General features: G+C 44.5%; 1 protein-coding gene across 1 annotated transcript in view; it reads left to right on the top strand.

Moving 5' to 3' along the window:
- MCM3AP (minichromosome maintenance complex component 3 associated protein) overlaps positions 1–26,730 on the top strand; it is a 619,735-nt gene that overhangs the window by 199,836 nt on the left and 393,169 nt on the right. The window contains exon 12 of the mRNA XM_069225490.1: positions 3,091–3,332. Coding sequence (XP_069081591.1) covers positions 3,091–3,332 — 242 coding nt within the window. The remainder of the gene's footprint in view (positions 1–3,090; positions 3,333–26,730) is intronic.

Genomic DNA, 26,730 nt, shown 5'->3' with positions numbered 1-26,730 from the left:
TCTTTGATTTTAACAATCTTCTCCGTTAGTTGAGCCAACCAACTTGGTTGAGGAACTGACCCTTTTTTCACATGTGCCAATGGGCGGGTCAGCCACTGTTAGGATTGGAGTAATAGAAGCTTCTGCCCGGGACTTCTGGGGTCTAGACCCCAATAGCTTCCTTGGTCTTTTCGCTTTTTGCTGGTACTCTTTTGGGCCTATGTCAGAAGGAGGTGCCACAGTAGGGTCATCAGCCTTGTACTTGGGCACCCAGTTAAACAGACTCTGGGGTAGGCTTGTGCTGGTTCTCAGGTGGCTGTGCACCTGATAAAGAAACCATGTTTGTGGTGGTAAATATATGTTCAGTGGCCATGTTCGCAGCATTTGATTCTGGTTTAGAGTAACCAAGAGCGGGAGCTGGGTCGATAATTGCAGGTGGAGGACACTGTTGAGAGGAGGCTGTTCAAGTGTCTAAAGACAACCTCCTTTTAGTAAATTCAATTTCTGTGGAAACCACCCATATCACCCTTTTCAGCATTTGATCTATAGATGTAGGTTTTAGGGGCAGGGAGGTAGGCTGCAACCCACCAGCACATTTTCATTTCCCCATTGTTCCCACTTTATATACTGCAATTCACAATAAAAGCAAGCCTGGGCCAAAAACAATTTACATGCAGAATGAATGATGCACAGCCTCACCCTTAAAAAAAGAAGAAAAAAAAAAAAAGGAAAAAAAAAAGGTTAGAGGGATGGTCCTGCCCAGCTTTGGCCCTGAACAGGTGCAGATGGGCCCGTCTTGGCCCTGGTGCATGTTGGATATGTCCCGCACTGCGGGAATTGAATGTGCTAATAAGCACTGGCAGGACAGGCAGCAGGAAGTGCCTCCAGGTGCAAGTAATGATAGTAAATGGAGTTCGGACTCTCATGGGTCCCCGATCGATTCCACAAATGTGTCTCGCGCTGCGGGAGTTGAATGTTCTTATAAGCCCTGCCAGGGCGGGCAGTAGGGGGAGGAAGCACCTCCAGGCGTAAGTGATGCTGGTAAGTGGAGTTGAGGCTCCCAGCGGTCACTGGTCGATTCCACTAATGCATCCCGTGCTGTGGGAGTTGAATGTGCTAAAAAGCACTGGCAGGACAGGCAGGAGTAGCAGAAAGCGCTTCCAGGCATAAGTGATACTGGTAAGTGAAGTTCAGGCTCCCACCGTTCCCCTGTTGATTCCACAAATATGTCATGTGCTGTGGGAGTTGAATGTGCTAATAATTGCTGGCAGGGCGGGCAGCAGGAAGCACCTTTAGACGCAAGTGATGCTGGTAAGTGGAGTTCAGGCTCCCACCAGTCCCGGTCGATTCCACAAATGCGTCTCCATATCTACACTAAAATCATGGGTTCTGCAAAATAACAATAGACAACATAACCTCCATGCTCCACATGGAGAAACAAGATTATCAGAAGAGGTGCAAGTTTTATGAAATTGGGAGCATTAGAATGGTGCTGAAATGTTCCTAAAACATCTGCCAGTTCAGACCAGCCAAGGGGTGGAATCCTCTGAGGAGGGACTGAATGATTGGCATAAGCTGGAGCTAAGACAGTCAGGAACAGAGCTTCCTTAGAGTGTAATCCTTATAGCTAGAACGGTTTACAATGGTCCTGAACATTAAATAATTTATTCTGTTACTTCTCAGAATGATTGTTGTGGCGCTGATGTGAGGCAGTCCTAGTTTATGAATCTACAGACCAATTCATAAACAAAACTTTACAGCTTCCGAGTTGGCTCATATTTCCCAACTTAGGAAACGGGCCAGTACTGCATTACACCCAGCATCTGTACATTTAACAACATTGCTCCAAAATAGCTAGAGCTCAGCACATTCCAGAGCATTATTGTAACAGCTAGAGCTCCATTGGTGAGAAACTCATACATCCTGAAGTTGAAAGGGTTTTATTACTGTAGTGGAGTATAAGCCTTCATTATTGGTATCTTAGCCTTATCAACGGCACCCAGTTCTGTTCCAACACCCATATTAAGAACATCCATATCCTAATACAGTAGTTACATCTTAGCATTCATTTTATTTTCACAGTAGATCATCACAGAGTTTATTCATGTCCTGCTTAGATAAAACTTCCACTTGCAGGTAGTCTTTCACCCATCTGGGACTTGATCATATCATATATCTCAGCTAACGAAAGAGATAAAGTTGACCACCCTTCTGTTGTCTTTTCTAGGAGCTCAACTGAAACTCTTGCTTTTTTGTTAAGCAAGAATGTCTACCATAAGTACTTCAAAGGCCAAGTGCCGTGAAGGACAAATCTGTAATGAATTCAGAATGTGTCAACAGGTTTCTATCTCTAAAGGCTCCCAAACTTTTGCTTGCAGAAAAAGGGAACATCTCAGAAAATAAAAAATAGCTGTTTGTCTCTTTTGGGCATATTAATAAGACTTGGGCTTTTCCAAGCAGGTAGTAGCATAATTGATTGTGTTGTGCTTTGCAATGACAGTTTGGTTTGTCTGTTGTCAACAATGACGACTGACCTGGGATGGAAGGTGCAGTGGCACTCTTGCTGAGTACGCGTGGGGAGCAACTAACCTGCAACTTGGAGGATATGTGACAAAGTTACAAAGCACTGTTTGGATATCCTGTTCAAAATGGAATCCAGTGTGTGGTCAGTGTTGCTCAGCAACCTGTTTCTGACCTTCCCTGTTTTCATTGTACTTCTGGCTAGTTGTGATTCAAGCATTACAACCTATGAAGTATTCATTGCTTCAAAACATTATCTCCCCCACTCTACAGTTCTTCAGCACTGGTATTTTGTATAGACATGCAAGTGTTCTATCCTCCTCCTTTCAGACTATATTGCTATCCACTGGTGCTGTGGAAATCTGAGGTATGGTAGCATCTTCACTTCATTTACTAAAATGCAGATTAAGTATTAAGGTGTATAGACCTAAAAGCAGGACGTTAGAAGTATGTGTTTCAACTGTGCTGCTTTCTATAATGATTTAATATGGATTACCAGCCTGATGAAAAGCACTGCCAAGCATGTGAATCTGTGGATGAAACCAACGCCAGCGAACCTCCAGTAACCATTTTTATTTGTTTTCCTTGTAGCTTTGTTGAACTGAATCGCCTTTCATTCAGTGAGCCAGAGGGCACCCTTAAGCCCACGAAGTCTGTGTTCATAGAGCAGAAACGTGAAATCTCCATAGGAGAGGTGGTGAATGGAGGCCCTCTTCCTCATGTAACCCCACATGTGCCAGTCTGCAGCTTCAACAATCAGAATAAATATGTAGGTGATGGTCTTGGCAATGAACAGACAAGCAGCAGTCCAAGAGTCGATGTGGAGGTCATTGGTGAGTGTCACAGCGTATAAGGGCATAGTATGAATGTTGTCTGTGTAGCTGTTCTCACTTTGTTCTACTCTCTTATGAACTGTCCCTGATTGTCGTCTTCCATCTCTGCATGGGATTGATGTATTACGTCTTTCTATGCTTCTCCTTTTTCCCTTGGCAACTCAGTCCATGTCTCTTTTCTTCCTCTGTTGGGATTTCTTTATCCTATTTTCCTTTTTCCAACAGCCTTTCTTCCATTCATAGGCAGTGTAGCATGAGTGTGTTTTGTTGACAGGCCCTCTTTTTACCCGGCCTCTCCTCTATCTTTTACTTGTTCGTCTTGTGTACCCTAACTCATGTGAACAGTCCTTTCTTTTCACTTTGTGAGGGAATTGTGACACAGAGATGGGATGTTACTTAATGGATGTAATGAGGGGAGCGGAAAGCGAGCCAATGAAGCATTACATATTTTGTTATTAAGTAACCAGGCTGTAATAAATAGATATTAACAAGCTTGGAAATGTGTTATATGAATCCGGGGATATTAAGCAACGTTTTGTCCCTGATTGTACTACTTGTATTTTCTGAGATAAAAGTAAATTGATGATTTCTCTGTTATCAATTGTTTGTTTTTGAATTCTTCTAGTTATTGTGCTTCATATATAGTTTTGTGCTAGAGTTCTTATGTTCCCACTTAGTGATGAAACCTAATGGAAGCAAATTCATTGATGACCAATCTATTAATCTATACATGCAAAAGGTTTGCTAAATATTGCTGTCTGTTCTGCTAGCCCTATCAGTAGGCAGGAATTTATGAGAAACATGTAATTTTCAAAATGTTAAACCACTAGTACTAGATCGTCACAGTGCCCTCAGTGACTGAGTGATATTTCTCCAGGTATGAGCAATTTATCTTTTCCAGTTATTTGCTTCACAGATTACTGTACACTGTATTCTTCAGTTTTAAATATTCATTCTGCCATTGCCCAGCTAAAGTGGTCTGAGTGCTCTGAATTTCTCTTTGACATTGCTAACTGAGGAGGATTCAAATATTGTAGTGTACCACTCAACCAAAGGTAGTTAGTGCATCTTATTCTACGCTGTGTGTGTATGGTGGGGAATGTTATAGTTGATAATAGCTGAATAAATATTTCTGGACAGTAGGGCTTTTTAACATATATTCCTGATGTTGATGTATGAGGGGTGGCAATTGAAGGGGGGGGAGAGAAAAGGATCAGCAGCCTGTCGGGCTACATGGGTAAAGTCAAGTCTGCTTAGTGTCTGCCCAGTGAGATGAGATTTGAAACATGCATGTGTGTTTTGTGTTTGAGCTTGTGTAGTGAGCATGGAGACTGAATGCAGTATGGTTGACCTCCTGAGCAATCCTTGATTGCAGGCAGTAGAAGATGGTGGTTTCCCTTCAAGCTTCCCTTTTTTAGGTCGAGCTTTGAGACCTGTTGTATATACTTTGTGGGCTTCAAGCCCACCCGTTGCTTTTCATTTGTTTATTTTCATGTCCTTTAAAAATCCTTGCTTTCAAGTGGTTAATCTTTACTGTTTGTCCCTCCTTTTTCTGGGTTGTTCACTCCTACTGAGCAGTGCTGCATTACTTGTACCTTTCCACTTGTCCCATTTAGCAAATGGAAAAGGGACTACTTTCCTCTTTGTGTAAGAGCACTCCACACAAGCGTGATGTTTTCAGTTACTCTGAGCTCCAACTGCAGTGGCTGTAAATCCACTTTAATTTACTTTTTCTGACTTCAGCGTGAGAGGATTTAATTTGTCCTGCAACCCTCTCCCACTTTGCTGATTTTGGTACACACAGGGAGATTAAGTGATTTGCCCAGAATCACAGGATGTTGAGCGATCGCAGAGACTCGCTCCTGGTACCCCAGCTCCAAAGTCGGCAGCTCGGGCCATTATGCCACATCCTCTATGTTAGTTTGTAGTCCTACAATTATGTCTGTTGCCTGGAAACGTGGGTATTCTTTTTCCAGGTGTATATAGCTTATTTTGAAATGAGACAGCTACTTTCCAGCCCGGTCCTTTTACATGTACATGGCATGAACTTACTTAAAAAATGTACCACTGTGCAGGACGAGCCAGCTGCTGCAACCTGCACAGTGCCAGGGACACAGGCAACTCCTAGACAGCACACCCTTCTTTTGCCCTAACCGAGCTCCTGCGCTACCTTCCGGATCATTTGATTCAGATCTATTTAGCAGACCCATACGAGATGGGGGACCCAAAATGTGCAGAGACATTGGGCGCAGAGTGTCTGCCGCAGCCTCCAAACAACAGGTCAGCACTAGTGTTTTTACTGGAAGCATTTTTATGTGGGTCGGGATAAAATGCTTGCTATTGCCCCTGTGTTGGGCTTTTGGAAAGGCTTCTCTCTTTTTTTTTTTTCTTTTTTTTTTTGTGTTTCCACAGAAAGGCCACCTGCGTGTAGTGCTGTCCTACGTAGGGCACAGTTTCTAGGAGTCTGACTAAGTCTGTCTGCGTTTCTGCCTACTGTTGGTGTTTGTCTATGGGCCTTTAGTCGGAACTCTTAGGGAGAGTTTTCAGAGCTGATCATCATTCAGCATAGCAAGTATCAGCGAGGGACCCCAGCGAGGCACAGCGAAGGGGCTTCACTACGCCGAGAACATGACAACACACCAGTGAAGAGAGAGAGCTGTTACACTGCATCCAGTTCTTATCCAAAGTGTTTTTCTTTAATGACTTCGCTGCCTCAATTCTGGTGCTTGACCTCTCTGGGCTGACACAAACTATTTTGCATTTCTTAATGGTGGGTAATCCACATTCTGTGCACCCTCCCACACTTGTTGGGCCTGAGCTGCTATTGCAGAAGTTCCAGGAAGACATTGTGTAGGAAGTTGGCTCTGTATGCACTATTTCAAAGTAAGGAATAGTATGCACAGAGTCCAAGGGTTCCCCTTAGAGGTAAGATAGTGGCAAAAAGAGATAATTCTAATGCTCTATTTTGTGGTAGTGTGGTCGAGCAGTAGGCTTATCAAAGGAGTAGTGTTAAGCATTTATTGTACACACACAGGCAATAAAGGGGGTTCAAGTTTGGGTCCAAAGTAGCCCACCGTTGGGGGTTCAGAGCAACCCCAAAGTTACCACACCAGCAGCTCAGGGTCAGTCAGGTGCAGAGGTCAAAGTGGTGCTCAAAACGCATAGGCTTCAATGGAGAAGGGGGTGCCCCGGTTCCAGTCTGCCAGCAGGTAAGTACCAGCGTCTTCGGAGGGCAGACCAGGGGGGTTTTGTAGGGCACCGGGGGGGACACAAGTTAGCACAGAAAGTACACCCTCAGCAGCACAGGGGCGGCCGGGTGCAGTGTGCAAACACACGTCGGGTTTCCAATGTAAATCAGTGGGAGACCAAGGGGTCTCTTCAGCGATGCAAGCAGGCAAGGGGGGGGACTCCACGGGGTAGCCACCACCTGGGCTAGGGAGAGGGCCTCCTGGGGGTCACTCCTGCACTGGAGTTCCGATCTTGCAGGTCCTGGGGGCTGCGGGTGCAGAGTCTTTACCAGGCGTTGGGATCTGGGAAGCAGGCAGTCTCGGTCAGGGGGGAGCCTCGGGATTCCCTCTGCAGGCGTCGCTGTGGGGGCTCAGGGGGGACAACTCTGGCTACTCACGGTCTCGCAGTCGCCGGGGAGTCCTCCGTGAAGTGTTGTTTCTCCACAAGTCGAGCCGGGGGCGTCGGGTGCAGAGTAGCAAGTCTCACGCTTCCGGCAGGAAACGCAGTTGTTTTAAAGTTGCTCCTTTGAAACAAAGTTGCAGTCTTGGATGAACAGAGCCGCTGTCCTTGGGAGTTCTTGGTCCTTCTAGAGTAGGGCAGTCCTCTGAGGATTCAGAGGTCGCTGGTCCCTGGGGAAAGCGTCGCTGGAGCAGTGTCTTTAGAAGGGGGGGAGACAGGCTGGTAGAGCTGGGGCCAAAGCAGTTGGTGTCTCCGTCTTCTCTGCAGGGTTTTTCAGCTTAGCAGTCCTTTTCTTCTTAGGTTGCAGGAATCTGAGTTCCTAGGTTCAGGGGAGCCCCTAAATACAGAATTTAGGGGTGTGTTTAGGTATGGGAGGGCAGTAGCCAATGGCTACTAGCCCTGAGGGTGGCTACACCCTCTTTGTGCCTCCTCCCAAGGGGAGGGAGTCACATTCCTATCCCTATTGGGGGAATCCTCCATCTGCAAGATGGAGGATTTTTAAAAGTCCGAGTCACTTCAGTTCAGGTTGCCTTATGGGCTGTCCTGACTGGCCAGTGACTCCTCCTTGTTTTTCTCATTATCTCCTCCGGCCTTGCCGCCAAAAGTGAGGCCGTGGCCGGAGGGGGCGGGCAACTCCACTAGCTGGAATGCCCTGGGGCGCTGTAACAAAGGGGGTGAGCCTTTGAGGCTCACCGCCAGGTGTTACAGTTCCTGCAAGGGGGAGGTGATAAGCATCTCCTCCCAGTACAGGCTTTGTTACTAGCCACAGAGTGACAAAGGCACTCTCCCCATGTGGCCAGCAACATGTCTCGAGTGTGGCAGGCTGCTAAAACCAGTCAGCCTACACAGGTAGTTGGTTAAGGTTTCAGGGGGCACCTCTAAGGTGCCCTCTGGGGTGTATGTTACAATAAAATGTACACTGGCATCAGTGTGCATTTATTGTGCTGAGAAGTTTGATACCAAACTTCCCAGTTTTCAGTGTAGCCATTATGGTGCTGTGGAGTTCCTGTTTGACAGACTCCCAGACCATATACTCTTATGGCTACCCTGCACTTACAATGTCTAAGGTTTTGCTTAGACACTGTAGGGGCACAGTGCTCATGCACTGGTGCCCTCACCTATGGTATAGTGCACCCTGACTTAGGGCTGTAAGGCCTGCTAGAGGGGTGACTTATCTATACTGCATAGGCAGTGTGAGGTTGGCATGGCACCCTTAGGGGAGTGCCATGTCGACTTACTCGTTTTGTCCTCACCAGCACACACAAGCTGGCAAGCAGTGTGTCTGTGCTGAGTGAGGGGTCCCCAGGGAGGCATAAGATATGCTGCAACCCTTAGAGACCTTCCCTGGCATCAGGGCCCTTGGTACCAGGGGTACCAGTTACAAGAGACTTACCAGGATGCCAGGGTGTGCCAATTGTGAAAACAAAAGTACAGGTTAGGGAAAGAACACTGGTGCTGGGGCCTGATTAGCAGGCCTCCGCACACTTTCAAATCAAAACTTAGCATCAGCAAAGGCAAAAAGTCAGGGGGTAACCATGCCAAGGAGGCAATTCCTTACACATTGTATGTATGTAAGCTAACTCACCCAAATGCACATCCTGACAAATAGCACACTATGCCAGTCCGCAAAATGGGAAGGTGCCAAAGCAAATGCTAAAATGTCAGAATGTAACCATAAAAATAAGGTAAGGAAACATTGCATGACCTCCCTCATGGATTGATAATTATCTTGACAATGCAGAAATACAAAAATTGAGAAAGGAGGAATAAGGACAAATTACTTTCTCTGGGCTTCCATGTGTCAAGTAAACTAAACTGAGAAAACCTTTAAAAACAATACCTTAGTGCTCGTTTTTATAAAGTGTGTGACTAAGTCAGCGAGCCTTTAAGGAGACACCTGATGCTTCCACCTGATATCCATAACTGTTAAGCAACACAGTGGCTACAAGAAGGAGTCGTCCGTACTTCTGGCACCTTTGACTACAAGAATGTGCAACTGTGGTGTCCAGATGCTGGATGTCATTGTTTCTATATCTTGTGCACTGTCAAGTCGTTATGCTGTACTGAAAATGTTTGAAAAAATACAAATGGGGGATGTACAAAAGTGAAATCTAAAACTGTGATAGCCCCATTTCATATATGACTAGAGTACAAGGATGTCCTTCACCACATTACCCATTTAACAATTTATAACCCAGTTGAAAGTAGATTAAACAAATTACTTTCCCAGCTGCACATATTCGCTGTGACCGATGTGCTAAGGTTGTTATACTGTAGAGTTCATCAAGCTTAACATCCTCATCAATTTGAGTGTTATCTCTAAATAGATTGATATTAAAATTGCCTGTAATTGATATAAAGCTGGCCCAGTGTCCTCCTATTAGGACAGCAATCTCATCAAGGAGTGACTTGAGTATAGTGGGTGCGGACAGTTAAACTTTTATGTTTGACATTGTTAAGGTATTCCTTTGTTGGTTGCCGTTGCATTTAGTGGAGATGCCCATGGCAAGTATGTAGTTTGAATTTAGCTTTCTACTTTTAAATCCCAGATTAGTGCTAACCAGGATCATTTAAATAAACTTGATTAATAGACATGTCAGCACACTTACATGTGGCAACCTTTGTCACTTATTTGCAAAATAGGGGCTCACTTTATTGAAATTCCTAGCAATTAAGACATGTTTATAAGAACTAAAATGATACGATTCACAACATGCTCTGCCAGCTTTGTTTTGGGAGGTAAATGTTAGCAGAGAATGTGTTTGACCCAAAGCATCAATACATCCTCAAAGTCCTTGCGTTGAAAGACATACATTTTGTTACTGTTACTTCAGTATGTCTGGTCGATGATTTCCTTGCAATATTTGAAGAGGAGACTTGTTTACAAATCAACCAAGATAGAGTAGTTTTGCAAGTTCGTTTAACAGTTCTCCCTAAGTCAATTTCGCCATTTCACATCATTCTAATCGAGACTTCCAGCCACAGACTCCTCACCTTTTGGATATTCCCCAGACATCAGACTGGGTCTGGAGACTTTTCAGCACCTCTGTGTGCGAATTTAGATGCCACTCCCGTTTGCTGACATTTTTTTTCTGCCCAACCAGGTGCTGTTCTGGAGCTCTAGTTTAGTTTCAGAGACGCTTAAGCTTGCTTGATATTTTCCCCCCAAAAATTTCAGTGTGCTAGGATATCACCCCGTACAATGACAGCTCTGTAGGGACATTTGCAAACAAATGTATGTGATGGAGCCACATCAGGTGTTCCTGTAGTGTCTGTGATTGAGTCAGAACTCCTAGCCCTGCATCAACTGTGTGCCGATGAACCTGAAGGCCATCTGAGACCACGAGGCAAAACTTTACTTCACCAAGCATTAGAAAACTCCTTACTAAGACTGTCACAGTCCAAGTCTGAGGTTCAGTCCTGGCCCCGTTCCCGTTCCAGGAGTGGACAAAGCCGCACCAGACTTCTTCTCGTTCCAAATCATCGGTAAGTCTAAAAAGAAACGTGCAAAATCGAAGTAGGATTCAGCACCTTCTCGCCAGTCACATTCATCTGAGCTGGTGCGAGGGGGCTCCATGCTCTCCATGGCTCTCCATCCCGCTCTTAGTTGCCCCAACTTTGGTTCCTGTACAACTCGAGTTTCTGGGGCCATCTGCCACTCCTCAGCAAATTGAAGAGTGCCGCACAGCCATGCTTGGACTCTTTAGATCCTTGCAGACTCCCCTCTGGGGTACCTTTGAGCCCAAAGGAGCAGAGAGGCCTTTATTCTGGAGTCCTGCCAGCAGGTTCACCCTGAGCACCAGTTGGATCCTCTGACCTGTCACGATGCCTCTGATTCCGACCCACTTCCGGAGCCATGGTTCATGCCGGTCCCTTAAACATCTAAAGTAAACAAAAAAGCCAGTGGCAAGTACTTGGGTCTGCATCCCAATACATTCTTAATTTGCACACCATGCCAGCTCAGTTTGGACCCAGCAATATGGAAATCACTCTTGACCCTTCTCCAGTTGGAACAGTACAACCAAAACTGCCAAGGTAGGTCCTCTCTGAAAAGGAACACAGGCAAACCAGGACCATTTGTGCCCTAGTTATGGGCTAATCAACTGGGTACAACTTGGATCCAGTGACACAGTGCACATGGGATCCACATCTGGGCAAACCCATCCCTAGAACATCAGCACCTAATCTATCAACACCAGCTGAGGAGGTACCTATAGTCCTGTCGAACTTAGTCAATGCCAGTTTGATTTTGACAGAGCTGCCACCCCCACAAGGGTTAGACTTCTTCTGAGCCCCTTTCACCATTCAATGAGGCACTAACGGATATTCTTTTTGGGGGCTTCGCCAAATCATTGCAACGCCCCCCCCCCCCCCCCCCCCCCAGTCAACAGACAAATTGAAAGATGCCATTGACCTGCCTCTCTCAGCACCCTTACCCTGAAAGTTTAGTAGTGCAAGCATCCATGAAGAGGTCTATCCCAAACACCTTTCCCACCACTCCCCTGTTAGGGAGTCTAAACGGATGGAAACACTTGGGAAGCCTATCTTTTCTTCTATACGCCTGGCCCTCCACTCAGTAAACACAAGCTGCTTCCATGTACACTACTCCCAAAACCTTTGGGACTTCATTGGTCATGTTCTCCTTAATGTCTCACCTGCAAAGCCACTTCAGTGTCCCCTTAGCGGAGCACGCCACCCAGAGGGAGGCAGGATCAAGCAAATGTTCCCAGGATGGCAAGCCATAATTTCAGACAGATGGGTCCTGCAGATCATCTGCAGGGTTATGCCTTACCCTGCCTCTCTCTCTCCCCATCTCTCCTTCCACTGTCCCCCTCCCCATTTTCCCCCCAGTAACTGATGGGGGACAACCTCTTCATTTTGTGGCAGAAAGTGAGGTCCTTTTGGTCAAAGGGACCATTGAGAGGATGCCATCTCTAGAAGTAGGTTGTGGTCGTTATTCCCACTACTTTTCCAGAAGTTTTTGTCCTATTTTAAATCTACACCTTCCGGAAGGAGAAATTCATAATGCTGACCATTACTCAGGTCTTATCTGCCCTCGATGTTGGAGACTTGATGGTGACATTCGACCTGCAAGATTCCTATTTACATATACCCGCCCTGACGGCCCATCAGCACTATCTGCGGTTGGTGGTGGAACAGGAACATTTGCAGTTTGCAGTTTGCAGTGCTCACCTTTGGTCTCTCCAGCACCCCTTGGATAGTTCATGAAAGTGATGACCGTGGTGGTGGCAGCACACCTCCGGAGATCAGGTGTGCAAGTCTTCCCAGTACCTTGATGTCTGGCTTTTAAAGGCTGGCTCCGCCCAGGGAGTCCTCAACCACCTCCAGACTACAGCGAACCTCCTTTCATCTTTGAGGGTTCACTATCAACGTGGAAAAATCACACCTGACTCTTTATCAGATGCTTTCCCATTTATCGGATACAGTTTTGGTTGAGTGCCTTTCCCGTGGGAAGGAGAGTCCAGGGCATTCAGCCTATAATGCAGATCTTTCAGTTTCAGCGCTGGATTTTAGTGAAGTCAACTCTGAGGCTGCAGGGATTGATGGCCTCCTGCATCCTGTTGATCAAGCATGCCAGGGGGCGTAAGCGGGCTCTGCTTTGAAATGCGAAGATTCAGTGGTCCCAACATCAAGGGGATCTCTCCAACCATGTCCAAATCTTGGAGGGGAATACAAAAGACCTGCAGTGTTGCTTAATGGGCTACTATTGGGTCAGCTACCTCACACAGAGCTGACACTCATGGCCTATGCATTGCTTCTGGGTTGGGAAGACCACCTAGGACAGATGGAGATCAGAGGCCTCTGGTCTCCAGCAGAGTCCGGGCTCCATATCAAACTGCTGGAGCTTAGGGCTATCTGCTTGACAGAGAAAGCCTTCTTTCCGTCCACCAAAGGGAGGCTTGTACAGGTGGTCACGAACAACACCACTGCTATGTGGTACTGTAATAAACAAGGTGGGTGGGATCAGGCACTCTGTGCCAACAGGCCATGAGCCTCTGGAAACGATGGAAACACCAAGGGATCTTCCTGGTTGTAAACCACTTGGCAAGATTGTTCAATGCCAGGGCGGACATTGACCGAGAAAGCCTTCTTTCCGTCCACCAAAGGGAGGCTTATACAGGTGGTCACAAACAACACCACTGCTATGTGGTACTGTAATAAACAAGGTGGGTGGGGTTAGGCACTCTGTGTCAACAGGCCATGTGCCTCTGGAAACGACTGACACACCAAGGGATCTTCCTGGTTGTAAACCACTTCGCAAGATTGTTCAATGCCAGGGAGGACAAGCTCAGCCACTGCTGCCTAGTGGATCACAACTAGCATTTACACACAGAGGTGGAGCAAAATCTCTTCCGCGAATAGGGAAAACCTTGTCTGGATTTGTTTGTCAATGCACAATGTCCACATTTCTGCTCCCTGGAGTTTCCAAGGCGTCTCTGGTTTAGAGACACATTCCACCTCAAGTGGAATTTGGGGCTGCTGTGTGTTTGCGCCGATACCATTCCTGCCCCAAGTTGTCAAGAAGATTGTGACTGACTGGTCCTAAGTCTTCCTAGTGGCTCTGGATTGGGCATAGAGTATATGGTATTCAGAATTCCTGGGCTTGATCAGACTGCCCCTCCAAGAGGAACTGCTCCTGCAGGAGCAGGTCTGAGTTCTGCACCCAGGTCCTCAGTCTCCCCCCCCCCCCCCCCCCCCCCCCTCATTCCTGGAGATTGAGTGACAACTGCAGAGCACCATTGACTTTCCTGGTTGATGTAATCTTGGCAGCCAAGTGTTCCTCGACTAAAAGTGTATATGCCTGTTTTTGCGACAAATTTGTAGCGTGGTGCAGCACTCACCACATGGACCCCTTCCAGGCAAAGTTATCAGCTGTTTTATTTGTTTTGCTCTCATCCAGCAATGTGTTTCTCTGGGCATTGTGAAAGGGTATCTTTTGGCTTCCCTGTGGTTATGCATTTTAGAAAGCACTGCAGCGTCTGTTTCCTCCTTCCCCCTTTCTTATGTCACAGTTTGGTATGCCCCTTGAGCCACTTCATAGCTTCCCCTTGCATCTACTCACCCTGAAGACATTGTTCCCTGTCACCATTACATTTGTGGGACAAGTGTGCTTCAAGCTCTGTTAACCTGCTGGACACCACCTTTTTCACAGACAAACTGGTTCTGCGGTGGTGCAGTTCCACGTCTAAACAGGAAGAGAGACTCCTTTGTTTGGACCCCAAGAGAGCACTGAGCTTTTACATAGATCGTACCAAAGAACACTTGTTTAATGAGCAGCTCTTTGTGGGATTTTCTCGAGCAAAAAAGGCAGAGCTGTGCAGAAGAGAACCATCTCCTGTTGCATTATGCTCTGCTTTAAGATTTGTTACGCATTGGCTAAAAATCATCCTCTGGAGGGACTGCGTGCTCATTCTACCAGGAACAAAGCTGGTACCACTGTGTTAGCCTGTGGAGTCCCCATCTTTGATATTTGTTAGGCAGCTATGTGGGTGTCCCTCTATACATTCACAAAGGGCTATTGTCTGAACAGTCCAGTCAAATCTGCAGCACTTTCTAGTTTGAATCCATTCATAGACCCAACTCCAGTTAGGTAATGCTTTGGAATCTATTCAAGAGGTGAAGGATCAGCAGCTAGAAGTCTGTATCAGACAAATAAGTTGCTTACCTTCGGTACCGCTCTTTCTGGTAGAGACCCTATCTAGAAAATTCCTCATCGACCCTGCCATCCTCCACCTTGTTACTGGACTTAGTCCTTTAATAAGATCCCAAGTCTAGGAATCTGCTCACTGGTGACACCAATTTGTTTTTGAGGCTCTGCATCTGGGGACGCAGACAGTCTCAAAAGCAACTGACGGTGGGAGTGACTCATTTCAGGAGTGAAACGTCGTTGGTACTGAGCCGCCCAGCACCACATACCGGAGTGCGAAGGTACTACTTAAGTTTCTGGATATAGTCTGATGCCTGTGAAATGTACAGTTAGTGAGGAATCTGCTGATAGAAAGAGTCTCTACAATAAAGAACTTCACCAGATTTAAGTAACTTGTTCGTCAGACAGACAAATTTCCCACTTTCTCTAAAAGCCCACAGTCACACTCTGAGAGTTCTGCTTAGCATAAGGGTGCAGAAATTGATCACGTAGCTAAAGCATTAGGCAAGTCGCCCCCATTTTCTATGGATTTTCCACAACCATAGAAAGGGCATAATGTGTTAAAGTCAGGCTATTGGTACTTCTAATATATAAAAAAAGCTGGCTAATCAACAACTTCCAGGAACACCTAGACCTAACTCAACATATCCATAAATACCATATTGCCCCTTTTGTTGAGTGGCTATGTCGTTCTCCGTTCCCACATTTATAGAGCTCTTTTATGTTGATCTTCATGCTGAAGAGGAAATGCTAGTAAGACAGATTGTTTTAAATACAATTTCACTCCTGTGAAGGGTGAGGGAATGATGCTGTGTGTAGGCATGTCACTCTACAACGGATATGCTGCAAAAGGAAAAGGTTACTACAAGGTAGCCATTGTTTTGCATCATGTCTCTATTGTAGGCTAACATTTTACCTGTGGACTTGACTGGGTAAAGAGATGAGAACACATGCCATTTAGAAAAACATGTTCCTCAATGGGTTAAAATACACAGGTGGAGCCTGTGTTGGGAGGAATTGCAAGTTAGTGGTTGTGGACAAACTCACAGCGTATGATAGAAAAAAAAATTGTAGAAAGGAATTTCAAGTATTCTGATCACAGCACTAAATGGGGGATAATGTACATCATGTGAATCTATGGCGTAGACAACCTATAAAATGATGGTTTGTGGTTTCAGTGGTCACCCAAAATAATCATGGAAGTTGTCTGTATGTTATAGAGTCTCTGAGAGATATGATGAAAAGAATTCCTGACAATGTTACATGTTTAAACTGCTACCACTACTGCCCCTTATAGCTTTTTGACAGCAAGCCCACCTTCCAAAAGAAAACTAGGGCTCTCTTCTATGTACTTTCTAAAGTATAGAGGTCCTATTATATTCGCTGGGAGCTACAAGTCAAGAGTTTGAAACCTTGCACAGCCTGGGTAGCATTTTACCTTTCTGCAGTCCATAAAACAGTACCTTTAAATTGGGTAATGGTAGTACCGGCCATTTATGAGGTTTGCACAATACAATAAAATACAAAACTGAAACATGAAAAGCTGCATAAAAAATTAAGTATTGTTGGAGAAAGCAGTAGATGCCTTACTCAAGAAGATGTCCTAGGTACACAGGTCTAGTTAAGGATCATCCTGTGATCTGCTGACAGGCAGCAATGTAAAGCTGAGAATTATTCCCTGCAGTCCCCTCCTCTCAAGAACATATTATTTTGACGAACTGCATTAAAGCCCTCTACCACCTTAAGTTCATGACCAAAGATATGTCACAAAAATGCCATTATGTAAGTGTAAGTAATTAGTTTAAGTCTGCACTACTTTGAGTTCCCAGTTAGTATATTGCTGAGTTTATTCTGTATTTTTGTCTTTTATGGAAAATAATGTGATATGAAAAAGATTTACAAATCAGTCCTAGTCTTCGTCTGAATTTCCTGCGTCAGATGTGCTCAAAATCTGAATCCAGCAGATTGAGGAGGAGTGAGTTTAGCTGTTGCTGAAGTCAGCGACTTATCATAATGGTGACCTTTGGAGTATCAGGAAAACTAAAAAATACATTTGTTTGAGATAGTGCATGGGCAGAGATACATTCTGTTAATTTACTGTTAAAACTGTTGCTACTCAGAATCTGCATACAAACACCGTTGAAATAGAAAGTAATTAACAAGGAAGTGGGTGCCAGTTGGCTTGTTCGTAGGGCACCTTCATGTATTGCTGTTCCACATGCTGGAGTCTGTTTTCTAATTCCATCCACACCATGTGGTTTGCAAGTGGACTGCCTGTTCTCTCTGAATGATTACATTATTTTACTTTTTTATGCACTGAAATAATAACTATCCAATGTTTGTAGGATATATGACTCTTGAATATAGTTTTATCTTCATTCTATAACACGTTGTGAAGATTGTGACCTTTTTCAATTGATAAAAGCTCCTACTTACTCAGCTGGCCATTCATTAAATGCATCGTGCACATTCCCGGGTCTCTTCCAAACCCCGCAGATTACCAATTTAGCCTGGCCAGGACCACTCTTTAATTACTTTTGTTACTTCCATGCAACAAAGAGTTAATTCTGAGACAGAGTTATGATCATGCGTAGGTTATGGAACAAAATCAGCCCACAAACCATTGGGTGTCTTTGCTAATCCCTTAAACCTGAATGTCCGTAGCGCTGTTACAAGCAGTAGCTGGGCAGATGCGATTGGAGACTTAATTGCTGCAGAAATTAAGGGCCTGATTTAGAGCTGATTTAGAGCTGGACGGATGGAATACTCTGGGTCTGATTTAGATCTCGGCGGAGTAAATACTTTGTCACCAACGTGACAGATAACTCGTCGGCTGCAATACTAGCTCCATAGGATAAAAATGGGGACGTAATGCAGCGGACGGTATATCTGTCACGTTTGTAAGGGAGTATTACCCTCCGCTGAGATCTAAATCAGGCCACGTGACGGATATCCAGTCCGCCATATTACGATCCCCATAGGATATATTAGCATTGCAATATGGCGTACATTTGTGATGGAGTATTCCCCTCTTCCAATCAGGCCCTAAGACTTTAACCAAATGTAAAACAGAGTGCTATTCATTGTTTATTGGCAATTTTCACGGCATGAAACTTGAAACCAGATAAGTGGAATGCAAATGGCATGCATCCTTTTTACTAATCTCCAATTATTATACAAAACAAACCTACACTCGTATAAATAGGCTGTCTCCTGCGCTACTCTATTTGCATTATATATCGTCAGGCATCACATATAAAGAACATTTTACTGCTACAAATGAGCTTTCTTATATCACCGACCTTTCCCCTTAAATTCTTTCCATCCCATAAATTATGTAGTCACCTGGCTAGTTATTTTTCGGATAAGATTGCTTAGATCCAGAAAAATATATTGCTTAGCTCAACTAAAAATTGATGTCCTGAAAAAACACCATCTCTCCTTCTAACACTGATTTCTTCACCTTTGTCTCTTCTGTGACAGAACATTAAATAACATAATACAATTCATCTACTCTTTTAGATGCAGTACTTATCAAAATATCCATCTTAAACTTCTGGGTGTAATTGAATCTATATTTGAAACCGCCAGTCTCTCCTTATCCTTCGGCATTATCCCAATAGACCTGAGGTAGAGTATTTTGAACTCACTTTTCAACAAGTATTGGCAAAGCCAATGGGTCTCACCAACTGGAGCTATTGGCTTTGCCAATGTCTTCTAGCCATGTTGTACAGCAGCGTAGAGGGGAGGAGAGGGGAGTAGAGTGGTTTGGTATGCTGCAGAGTTAAGTGGAGTAGACTAGAGTGGTGTAGACTGGCATCGAGCAGCATGGCATTGTGTGGAGTGGGTAGCAGGGCACTGTGTGGGGTAACACAGTTGAGTGGACTGGCATAGGATGGAGAGGCATAGAGGGCAATGGTATAGAGTGCAATGGCATAGAGTTGAATGGTGCAGAGTAGAGTGGCATAGCATGCAGTAGCATAGAGTAGAGTGGCACAGGGTTCAGTGGCGCAGACTGTAATGGGGTAGAGTAGGGTGGTGCAAAGTAGAGTGCCATAAAACGCAGTGGTGTAGAGTGTAGCAGCATAGAATAGAGTGGTGCAGTGGCAGAGTAGGGTGGTGTATAGTAGAGTGCAGTGACCTAGAGTGCAATGGCTTAGAGTGCAGTAGCATAGTGGCATAATAGCGTAGTGCAGTGGTGTAGAAAGGTTAAATATGCATTGCAGTGGCACACAGTATCATAGAGTGTAGTGGCACAAAGAACAGTGGCGTGGAATGTTGCATAGTAGAGAACAGTGGGGTAGAATGCATCAATACTGAGTGCAGTGTCATAGGGTGGTTTAAAGGGTGCATAGGCATGGAGTGGTGCAGAGTAAAGTGGTGTACAGTAGAGTGCAGCAGAGAAGAGCATAGTGGTGCACCGTGCAGTGATGTGAAGTGGTGCAGAGTAGAGCAATGTTCTTCACGTCCAAAATAGATCTTAGGATGCACTTTATGCTTAAAAATAAATCTTCAATGCAAAATGACAAAATGGCATTTTTCAAAATTTCTGCAAAATGAAAATTACACAAATTTTGCCCATGCCTTTAAAAAGACCGTTCAAGAGCTGGAAAACCATTGCTTCCCTCCTACACTGAGATTACTAAATAAATAAATTAGGTACCGTTATTTAAAAAACAGCTAAGTATTTTGACATCAAATATTTATTTTGGGGACCATTCAAAAACAATGTTGCCCTCTTAAAACAAGAAGGGGGTCACTTACTTGCCTGCAAAGCCTGCCTCCCCCAAACATCCCAATTTGTTTCTTGTCTGGTTTCTCTTATACACCATCTTTTATTGCGATAATTTTATGCAAACCACCCACTCAGTTTTTCCTCCCTAAAAATTCCTGTGGCTGGTACAAATTCCGTGAAAGGCAGCGTACACAAAATGTAAATTAATGAAAAAATAATTTGCCAATAGCAAAACTGCATCATAAGAAAGCATCCAACAAACCACTCTATAAGTTTTCAAAACCACTTGCTAATGTTCATGCCACTGTAAATCTAACCATTTCTCTGCCCTCAAAAACAAAAAAAATAAAAGTAGAGTTGTTATATAAAAGGTTAATCTCAGCGGTAACTCCAGCATTGCAGGGGCGAAATGCCTCCACGCATGACAACAAGTTCGGATTAAAACACCACAAAAATAAATACACACATAGTTTTCAAATGTTTTAAAAGATACAAAGTACTTTAAATAGAATTTTCTGTATGGAAGCAAACATAAAAAATGCACATAAGTGGACTGACTAAGTCTCAAAATCGGCGTGTCCGTAGTGAGAAGTGTGAAAATATTGATTAAACAAGCAAAGCTGATAGGTCGGGCTTGCATTTGAAATCCCGACTAAAAACATTGAAAAGCGTGGTAAAGTTTAAAAAAAAAAAAAAAAAAAAAGGAAAAAACTAAAAAATATAAAATTATAATTATATTCTGAATACTGCACATTTACTAAATGATTGTACTTTTAATTTGTAAAATAGTCTCTCTTGCATTAAATGCAAGCACTCCACGTGGGGTGGATTGGATCACCAGGCAATTAGTATGAGAGTAAATCTCTGGCTGGAGCCAAAGCCTCAACTATGTACTTCTAAAAAATACTACTGTTACCAGAGTACACATACATTTTCTGTCAAGCCAGACCTAAAGGAAATGGTGTTAGAAATCTTGCAGACGTTTCCCAAAAGTCTGGAAAAATTCCAACATTTTTATACCAAAAACTCTCAGCACAAGAGCTAAAGTAATTGTCTGAGAGACGTCTGGTGCTCTCTTCCTCCAATCAAGAGCAAGTCCGTAAATGTTAAATATTAACAAAAGCACAACCCGTGCAGCTATAACAAGCTAACTGAAACTGGATATGTTAGGGAAATATTTGTTTCTAAGGGGGTTGCGTTATCAATCACTAGGTTCCAAAGTGCAGGCCATGAAAGGGCTGGAGAAATATGCTGCTATAGTTTGTTGCACAAAATGCCAGTCCCAAAATTAGTAGTCGAAAAGAACAAAAATTAACGCTTAATGATAAAAGTTGGAACAGTATTCTTAAAATTACTGCACATTTGTCATGTGCAAAACCACAGTCTTGACTGATGTCTCTAAAGCCCCTCCTTAAACGTTTGTTTTGTACAGCTTTTCAGCAGAGGGTTGGGGCTATATTAAACTAATTTTCCGTACCCACCAAATCGCCATTCCTAACCAGCACAATAGTTAAGCAGTGAATCCTGTCCACTTGTCCCATTAATCACAATCCATTCTGTGCACGATTTAAAAACAAAGTGTGACAGAATCCACACACCCCAAGCAATCATTAAAGAGCGCCCACCCTGGAACCAACTTCTCAGCTCCTAAAATGTAAAATATATAAGACCTACACACCAATGTGCTTGCTGATCCTCTCTGTGACTTGTGAGCCAGCGCCTGTTATCAAATCTTAGCAGACTTGTGCTTGTGAAGGTGCTGGTCCTGTCTACACTTTTTGCGGTGATGAAATTAAAATAGAAAAAGTGGCCAGTGGAAGGACAGTGGCTGCCAGCCAGTGGCAGCCTTTCGGAAAGGGTACTTCGTCCAAGCGCCAGGGATCAGCAGCTGAAGCCGGAGAAAGAGAGGAAGTGCAGCCTGATGATGTCAGATGTGGCTGCTGACTAATGAGAAGCAAGCAAGGAAAGAAGAGTGACCTGTGAAGCTCTTCGAGGAGTTTTTTTTATTTATTTTTACACAAAAGACTTCGCAAGCACCGCGCGGAAGCTCCGCCATGCAGTCAAAAAAAAAAAGTCCAGTGTGGGCTGGAATGTCTTAACTAATTATAGACCCATCGCACTGCTTCCAGCAGTTTCTAACTCCAATTAAGTCATGTAACCTCATGACTATTTGTATAGCAATCCACAAACTGGATTATGATCATATGAAAGCACATAGCTTGCTATGACTGTTTCAGGTGACAAGTTACGAATGACCACAGACAAAAACTATACTAGTGCTTTGATACTTCTAGATTGTCTGCTGTCCAGTAAAGTTCTCGTATGGTTTTCCTCTTGTCTTAACGACAGGACACAAAGAATAGACATGGGCCCTTTCACATCACCTCCTCAAACAGTGACCCCCAGATTTACTAAAGGCTCAATACTTAAGCCGCATCTATTAAATACATATGTTCGATTACTGTCAGCTGTAATCATGACTTTTGGGATCTGCAGCTTTACTCCGATGGCACTCAAATGATCTTTCAGGTAACTGAAGCAAAGTCAAGCCCCTTTTCATTAAGAGTATCTGTTCACAAAAATTAACTTAAGATCAACATGGACAAAACGCAAGTGGAGATAATTCCTCTGCTTTGTGTTTGTAACTTTAACTGAAATATTGTGGTCCCTTTTGCAACTATAAGCAATAACCTTAAAACTTTCACTTTATAAAACACATGCAGTTAAAGATGGAGTCCCAAGTCTTTACAGTCATTTCTTTATGTTCCTTTCAGATGTGTAAAATTGGACCCATCATCCCCTTCTCTTCTTCTGAAGGTAGAAAAGCTGCCATCTCTGATTTGTTCAGTTCCAGATTGGATTACTGCTGTGCACTTTAGGCATAAATAAAACCTTAACTATAATCCAATCAATTCAAAACCAAACTGGCAGGCTTACTGTTTTCAGATTACTATTTCAGCAGAGCAAAATTCTGCTGCTACATTGGCATCCTATGCAGAGTACAGTTTGTTTTAAAATCATCTGTTGTTCATGAATGTCTTCACAGACATAATTTCGTAAATCCTTGCTTCGGGGCTTGGCCTTTTATGTATTCACCATTAAGCTCTGGAATCTCTAGCCTCTGAGGCTCAAAAATGTCACATGACACTTTTCTTTCACAGTGCACCAGGTCTAAGACTTCACCTCAGATTATTTGTTCCACCATTGGGTTCAGACATTTCTTCTCGAGCTCCTGTATCCCCAAGCAACAACAGAGCACTGTTCAATACCAGGCATCAAAAGTTTCAAAAAGTACATTGGAGAGCTCATCTTCACCATCAATATTTTGGAATCAACCAGGATTTGAGATGCCTGCCGAGCCCCAGGTCGTATGAGAATGACTGTGGAAAAGGTTGGTGGTGGAAAACACGTCCTTCCAGTTCTGCCTGAAACGTAATGTGACGTTCCCATGGTCAAACTATCATCAAGTTTGTAACCTCTACTTGCCACAAGATGACAGAGTTCTCTGCCTCCAAAGTGTTCAAGAATTTAAAACAAAGGACCTTTTAGAACCATAGATGCCCTTTGATCCAGAGCAACAAGGCTCAGAGGGCTAAGTACACTCTGGACTGGCACAAGGACATGCGCCAGACAGTCCTAGTACCTTCTCCTCTGGAGTGAAGAAGGGAGCCTCTTTTGCTTTATTCATCTGGCATTTGTCTGAAGTTCTTGACTTTCAGCTGCCATCTATTGAGATCAAAACTATTGTACTTACTGAGTTTCTGCAGCCTAGGCAGACCTTCACAGAACTGCTCCTCCCTTTTAACGAGGCTCTGATTGGCACGCTGATTGGCATTTGGGCAAAAACCTTGTTCTTGCCCACTGGTAAATTGGGTTGTGGCTAGATGCCATAGACCTTCCCCAGGTGATCCTGCCTTCCTCACATGGTGTTCCATGCCTGAAAGTTTAGTAGTCCTGGCTCTACCAGTAAATTTAACCTGAACTAATTCTCTACACCTCCTGATAGGCAGTTGAAACATGGGAAGACATTTGTGAAACTGATTTTCTCCTAAGGTAGTCTGCCTCTTTGTTCATTCATTGCCAGATGCCTTTCTGTGGGGGATACTCACATGCAATGTAGAACATGGTCAGTCCCTGGTTAAATTCGCTCTAATCTGGCGCAGATACCTGAAGATTGACAAAGCACAGAAAAATACATCATACACTTTGGTCGAACACTACTGACTGCATTGGCAGGGAAGTCAGTACAAGTGTGGTAGTTTGGCACCCTCATAGGTGACTGATGACGTCCAAACTTCATTAATGGATATGCCATTTAATGGCATCTGGCTCTTCAAAGACAAAGTAGGCTCTGGAGCGCTCTAAGAAGAGCAGGGCTACAGCACACTCCCTCAAACATTCTGTACCCTTGCAGTAGTACACTCAGTAATTTTGGCCCTTTCAAGACTTCAGAAGGGCTTCAGCACAATACCAACGCCAAGGCCCTACGCCCCAGCAACAGACACATCCAGTCCTTTCTAAGCTGGTGTTGTGGATCCAGTCAACAACGTCCAGGCCCTCTTGGGCAGCATATTGCCCAGTTACCTGACCCCCAACCCTCCCCCCGCCCTTTTAACTTCAGAACTTCCAGGTCGCTTTGGCTTACCCTCTGCAGCACAAGGCCAACCTATTGAGGCCTGGATACGTTATTACCTCCACTGTGTGGTGGAGCTTTACTTCCAATAAATGGGTGCTCTGAATAGTTCAGGTAGGGTATGCACTCTCTTTCCTGTCTGACACTTGCATATTGCAGCCACATCAGAGCTGCTTTCGGAAGTTCATTTGTGAATTCTACAGCAAGATGTCTAGCTTCTTTTGGACAAATGATCCGTAGAGAAGGTTCCAGCATTAGGAGGAGGGACAGGATATTACTTGCATCATTTTTGGTTCTGAAGGAGGACTGAGGCCTTCATCCTGTTTTAGACCTTTCCCCTCTCAACTTCTTCCTGAAAAAGCACAATTTCAAGATTCAAACATTGGCCCTAGATCCATGAGACTTGATGGTAGCTCTGGCCCTGCAGGACACCAGTGTTCTGATATCACCATCCTACAGTTCCACAGGTGTTACCTACAGTTCAAGGTGCTCATTTTTGCCTTCACCAGTGCTCTTCTGGTGTTCACAAAAGTAGCGTTGGTGGTCGCTGATATCTTTAGAGGTTGGGTATACCAATCTTCCCCTACCTCAAGGACTGAAGGTGGCATAATCGCAGTCAGTCAGGATGACAGTGGATCTCTTAATATCTTTGGGGTTCTTAGTCAACCTGCTGGAGTCTCACCTCCCTCATTTGCAGAGGCTCCTGTTCATCAGAGCGTTCTGGTTACAATGCAATTTCAAGTCTTCCCTCCGGGTCAGCGAGTCCATGACATTTGCACTGTGATCCGGATGTTTTGGCCTGAATCCTGAATCTCAGTGAAAATGGCTCTGAGTCTTCTTGGCCTCCTGCACCCTGCTGGTGGACTGCTCCTCATGGCACAAGCAGACTATGCAGTGGGATCTGATGTCACAGTGGGCTCAGCACCTAGGGAATCTATCTGATTCCTTCAAGGTTTTGAGGTGACTGAAAAGTTCTTGTAGTGGTGGATGCTCACCTGCACTTGGACTGGTGGCAGATCCCTCTACCTACCCACTCGGAGCAGACTGTGGTGACAGATGCATCACTGCTGGGTTACGGAAGACACCTGGGAGTGGTGGAGATTAGAGGACTCTAATCTCTGGCAAACCTAGTTTGACATCAAACTGCTGGAATCACAGGCCTTTTTATTGCCATTGAAGACCTTCTTGCCCATCATCAAATGGAGGCTGGTTCAGGTTTTAAAGACATCATCACTGCCATGTGGTACTGCAAGAAGCAGAGCAGGGCTTAACACTTTCGTGCATTTAAGTTCCTAAGACTGCTTTGTGTCAGAGACACATTCTGCCTAGCGTGGAGCTCTGGACTCTTGTATGTCTTACTACCCCTACCTGTTGTGCCTTGATCTCTGAAGATGATCAGGAATGACCAGGCTCGAGCCTTCCTAGCGGCTCCGGCTTGGACTAGGAGAGTGTGGTATGCGGACTTTCTGGGCATGAAAATGTGTCCACAATCAGGCTTCCACTTTGGGAGGATCTTCAGTTGCAGCAGCATGTCCTGCACCCGGGCCTGCACAACCTACACCTTCATGCTTGGAGACTGGGTGGCCAAAGTTGACTGCTTTTGACCAAAGTCGTGGATATAATTCTAATGGCCAGGTGTCCCTTTACATAATGTGTTTATGCTGTGCGCTAGGATAAGTTTTCAGCCTGGTGTAGTTTCAAACCTACAGACACAGCACAAACCTGTTTTGCTGTTTGTGCTGTCTTTAACCAAGAAAAGTCTTGTATTGGACACTAATAAAGATTCGTCGACCCTTTTGACCTTTCCGCATTTGCTTAAATACATATTGTGATGGCATTTTCTTAAAGGTATTATTGTTGTGTTTCCGCCCAAGTCTTATGTGATGCCGGAGTAGGACCTTCATTTATCCATCACATTGCAACTGTCCTTTGCATTGCCTCACTTTCAAAACATTCTTTCTCATTGCATGAGTCAGCATTAAGCTTCTTTTCTTGTCTGATAATCCATCAACCTTCTGGCATTCTTTGCTATGTCTCGCATCTTGAAAAAGAAGGAGAGACACTATGGCGTGGACCCCCAAAACAGCTTTGAGCTTTTACTTAGATTGTACCAAGGAGTGTTGGTGAACGATTGGTTCTTTTGAGCAAAGAAGGGTAGGACAATGCAGAAAAGGACCATATTAAGGTTGATAGTCCTCTGTATCTGCTATCCGTTGACCAAGCAGCAGCCCCCGATGGAACTGAGGGCACGTTTGACCAGAGCCAAGGCTGCTACTGCAGTTTTGGTACTCAAAGTGCCTGGTCTGGACACCTGTCAGACCATATCATGGGTGTCAGTTTATACGTTCATGAAGCACTGCTTCCTTGATAGCGTAGTCTGCAAGAGGTGTGTTTTGCCTGTTTGGTCCCTCATGACCTTTTGTTTTGAGCTATTCCACAGACCCACCACATTGGGTGGTACAGCATTAGTATCTATTCGCAAGGTGGGGAATCTTTGATTTGACGGGTGGGGGGGGTGCTATGGACCTATGTCCCCACCGCTTCTTTGATCTAGGGAGACCCACGATAAGCATGGCGCTCACAACTGTCATTAACACTGCCATCGCTAAAGCCACTTTCCTGGATGCCTGGAAACGCACAGAACCAGGGTCTCACCTACCTCAACCACTGTCTT

The sequence above is a fragment of the Pleurodeles waltl genome, chromosome 3_1 (assembly GCF_031143425.1).
Source record: "Pleurodeles waltl isolate 20211129_DDA chromosome 3_1, aPleWal1.hap1.20221129, whole genome shotgun sequence".
NCBI lineage: Eukaryota > Metazoa > Chordata > Amphibia > Caudata > Salamandridae > Pleurodeles > Pleurodeles waltl.
This window is presented reverse-complemented; position numbering and strand designations above follow the sequence as displayed.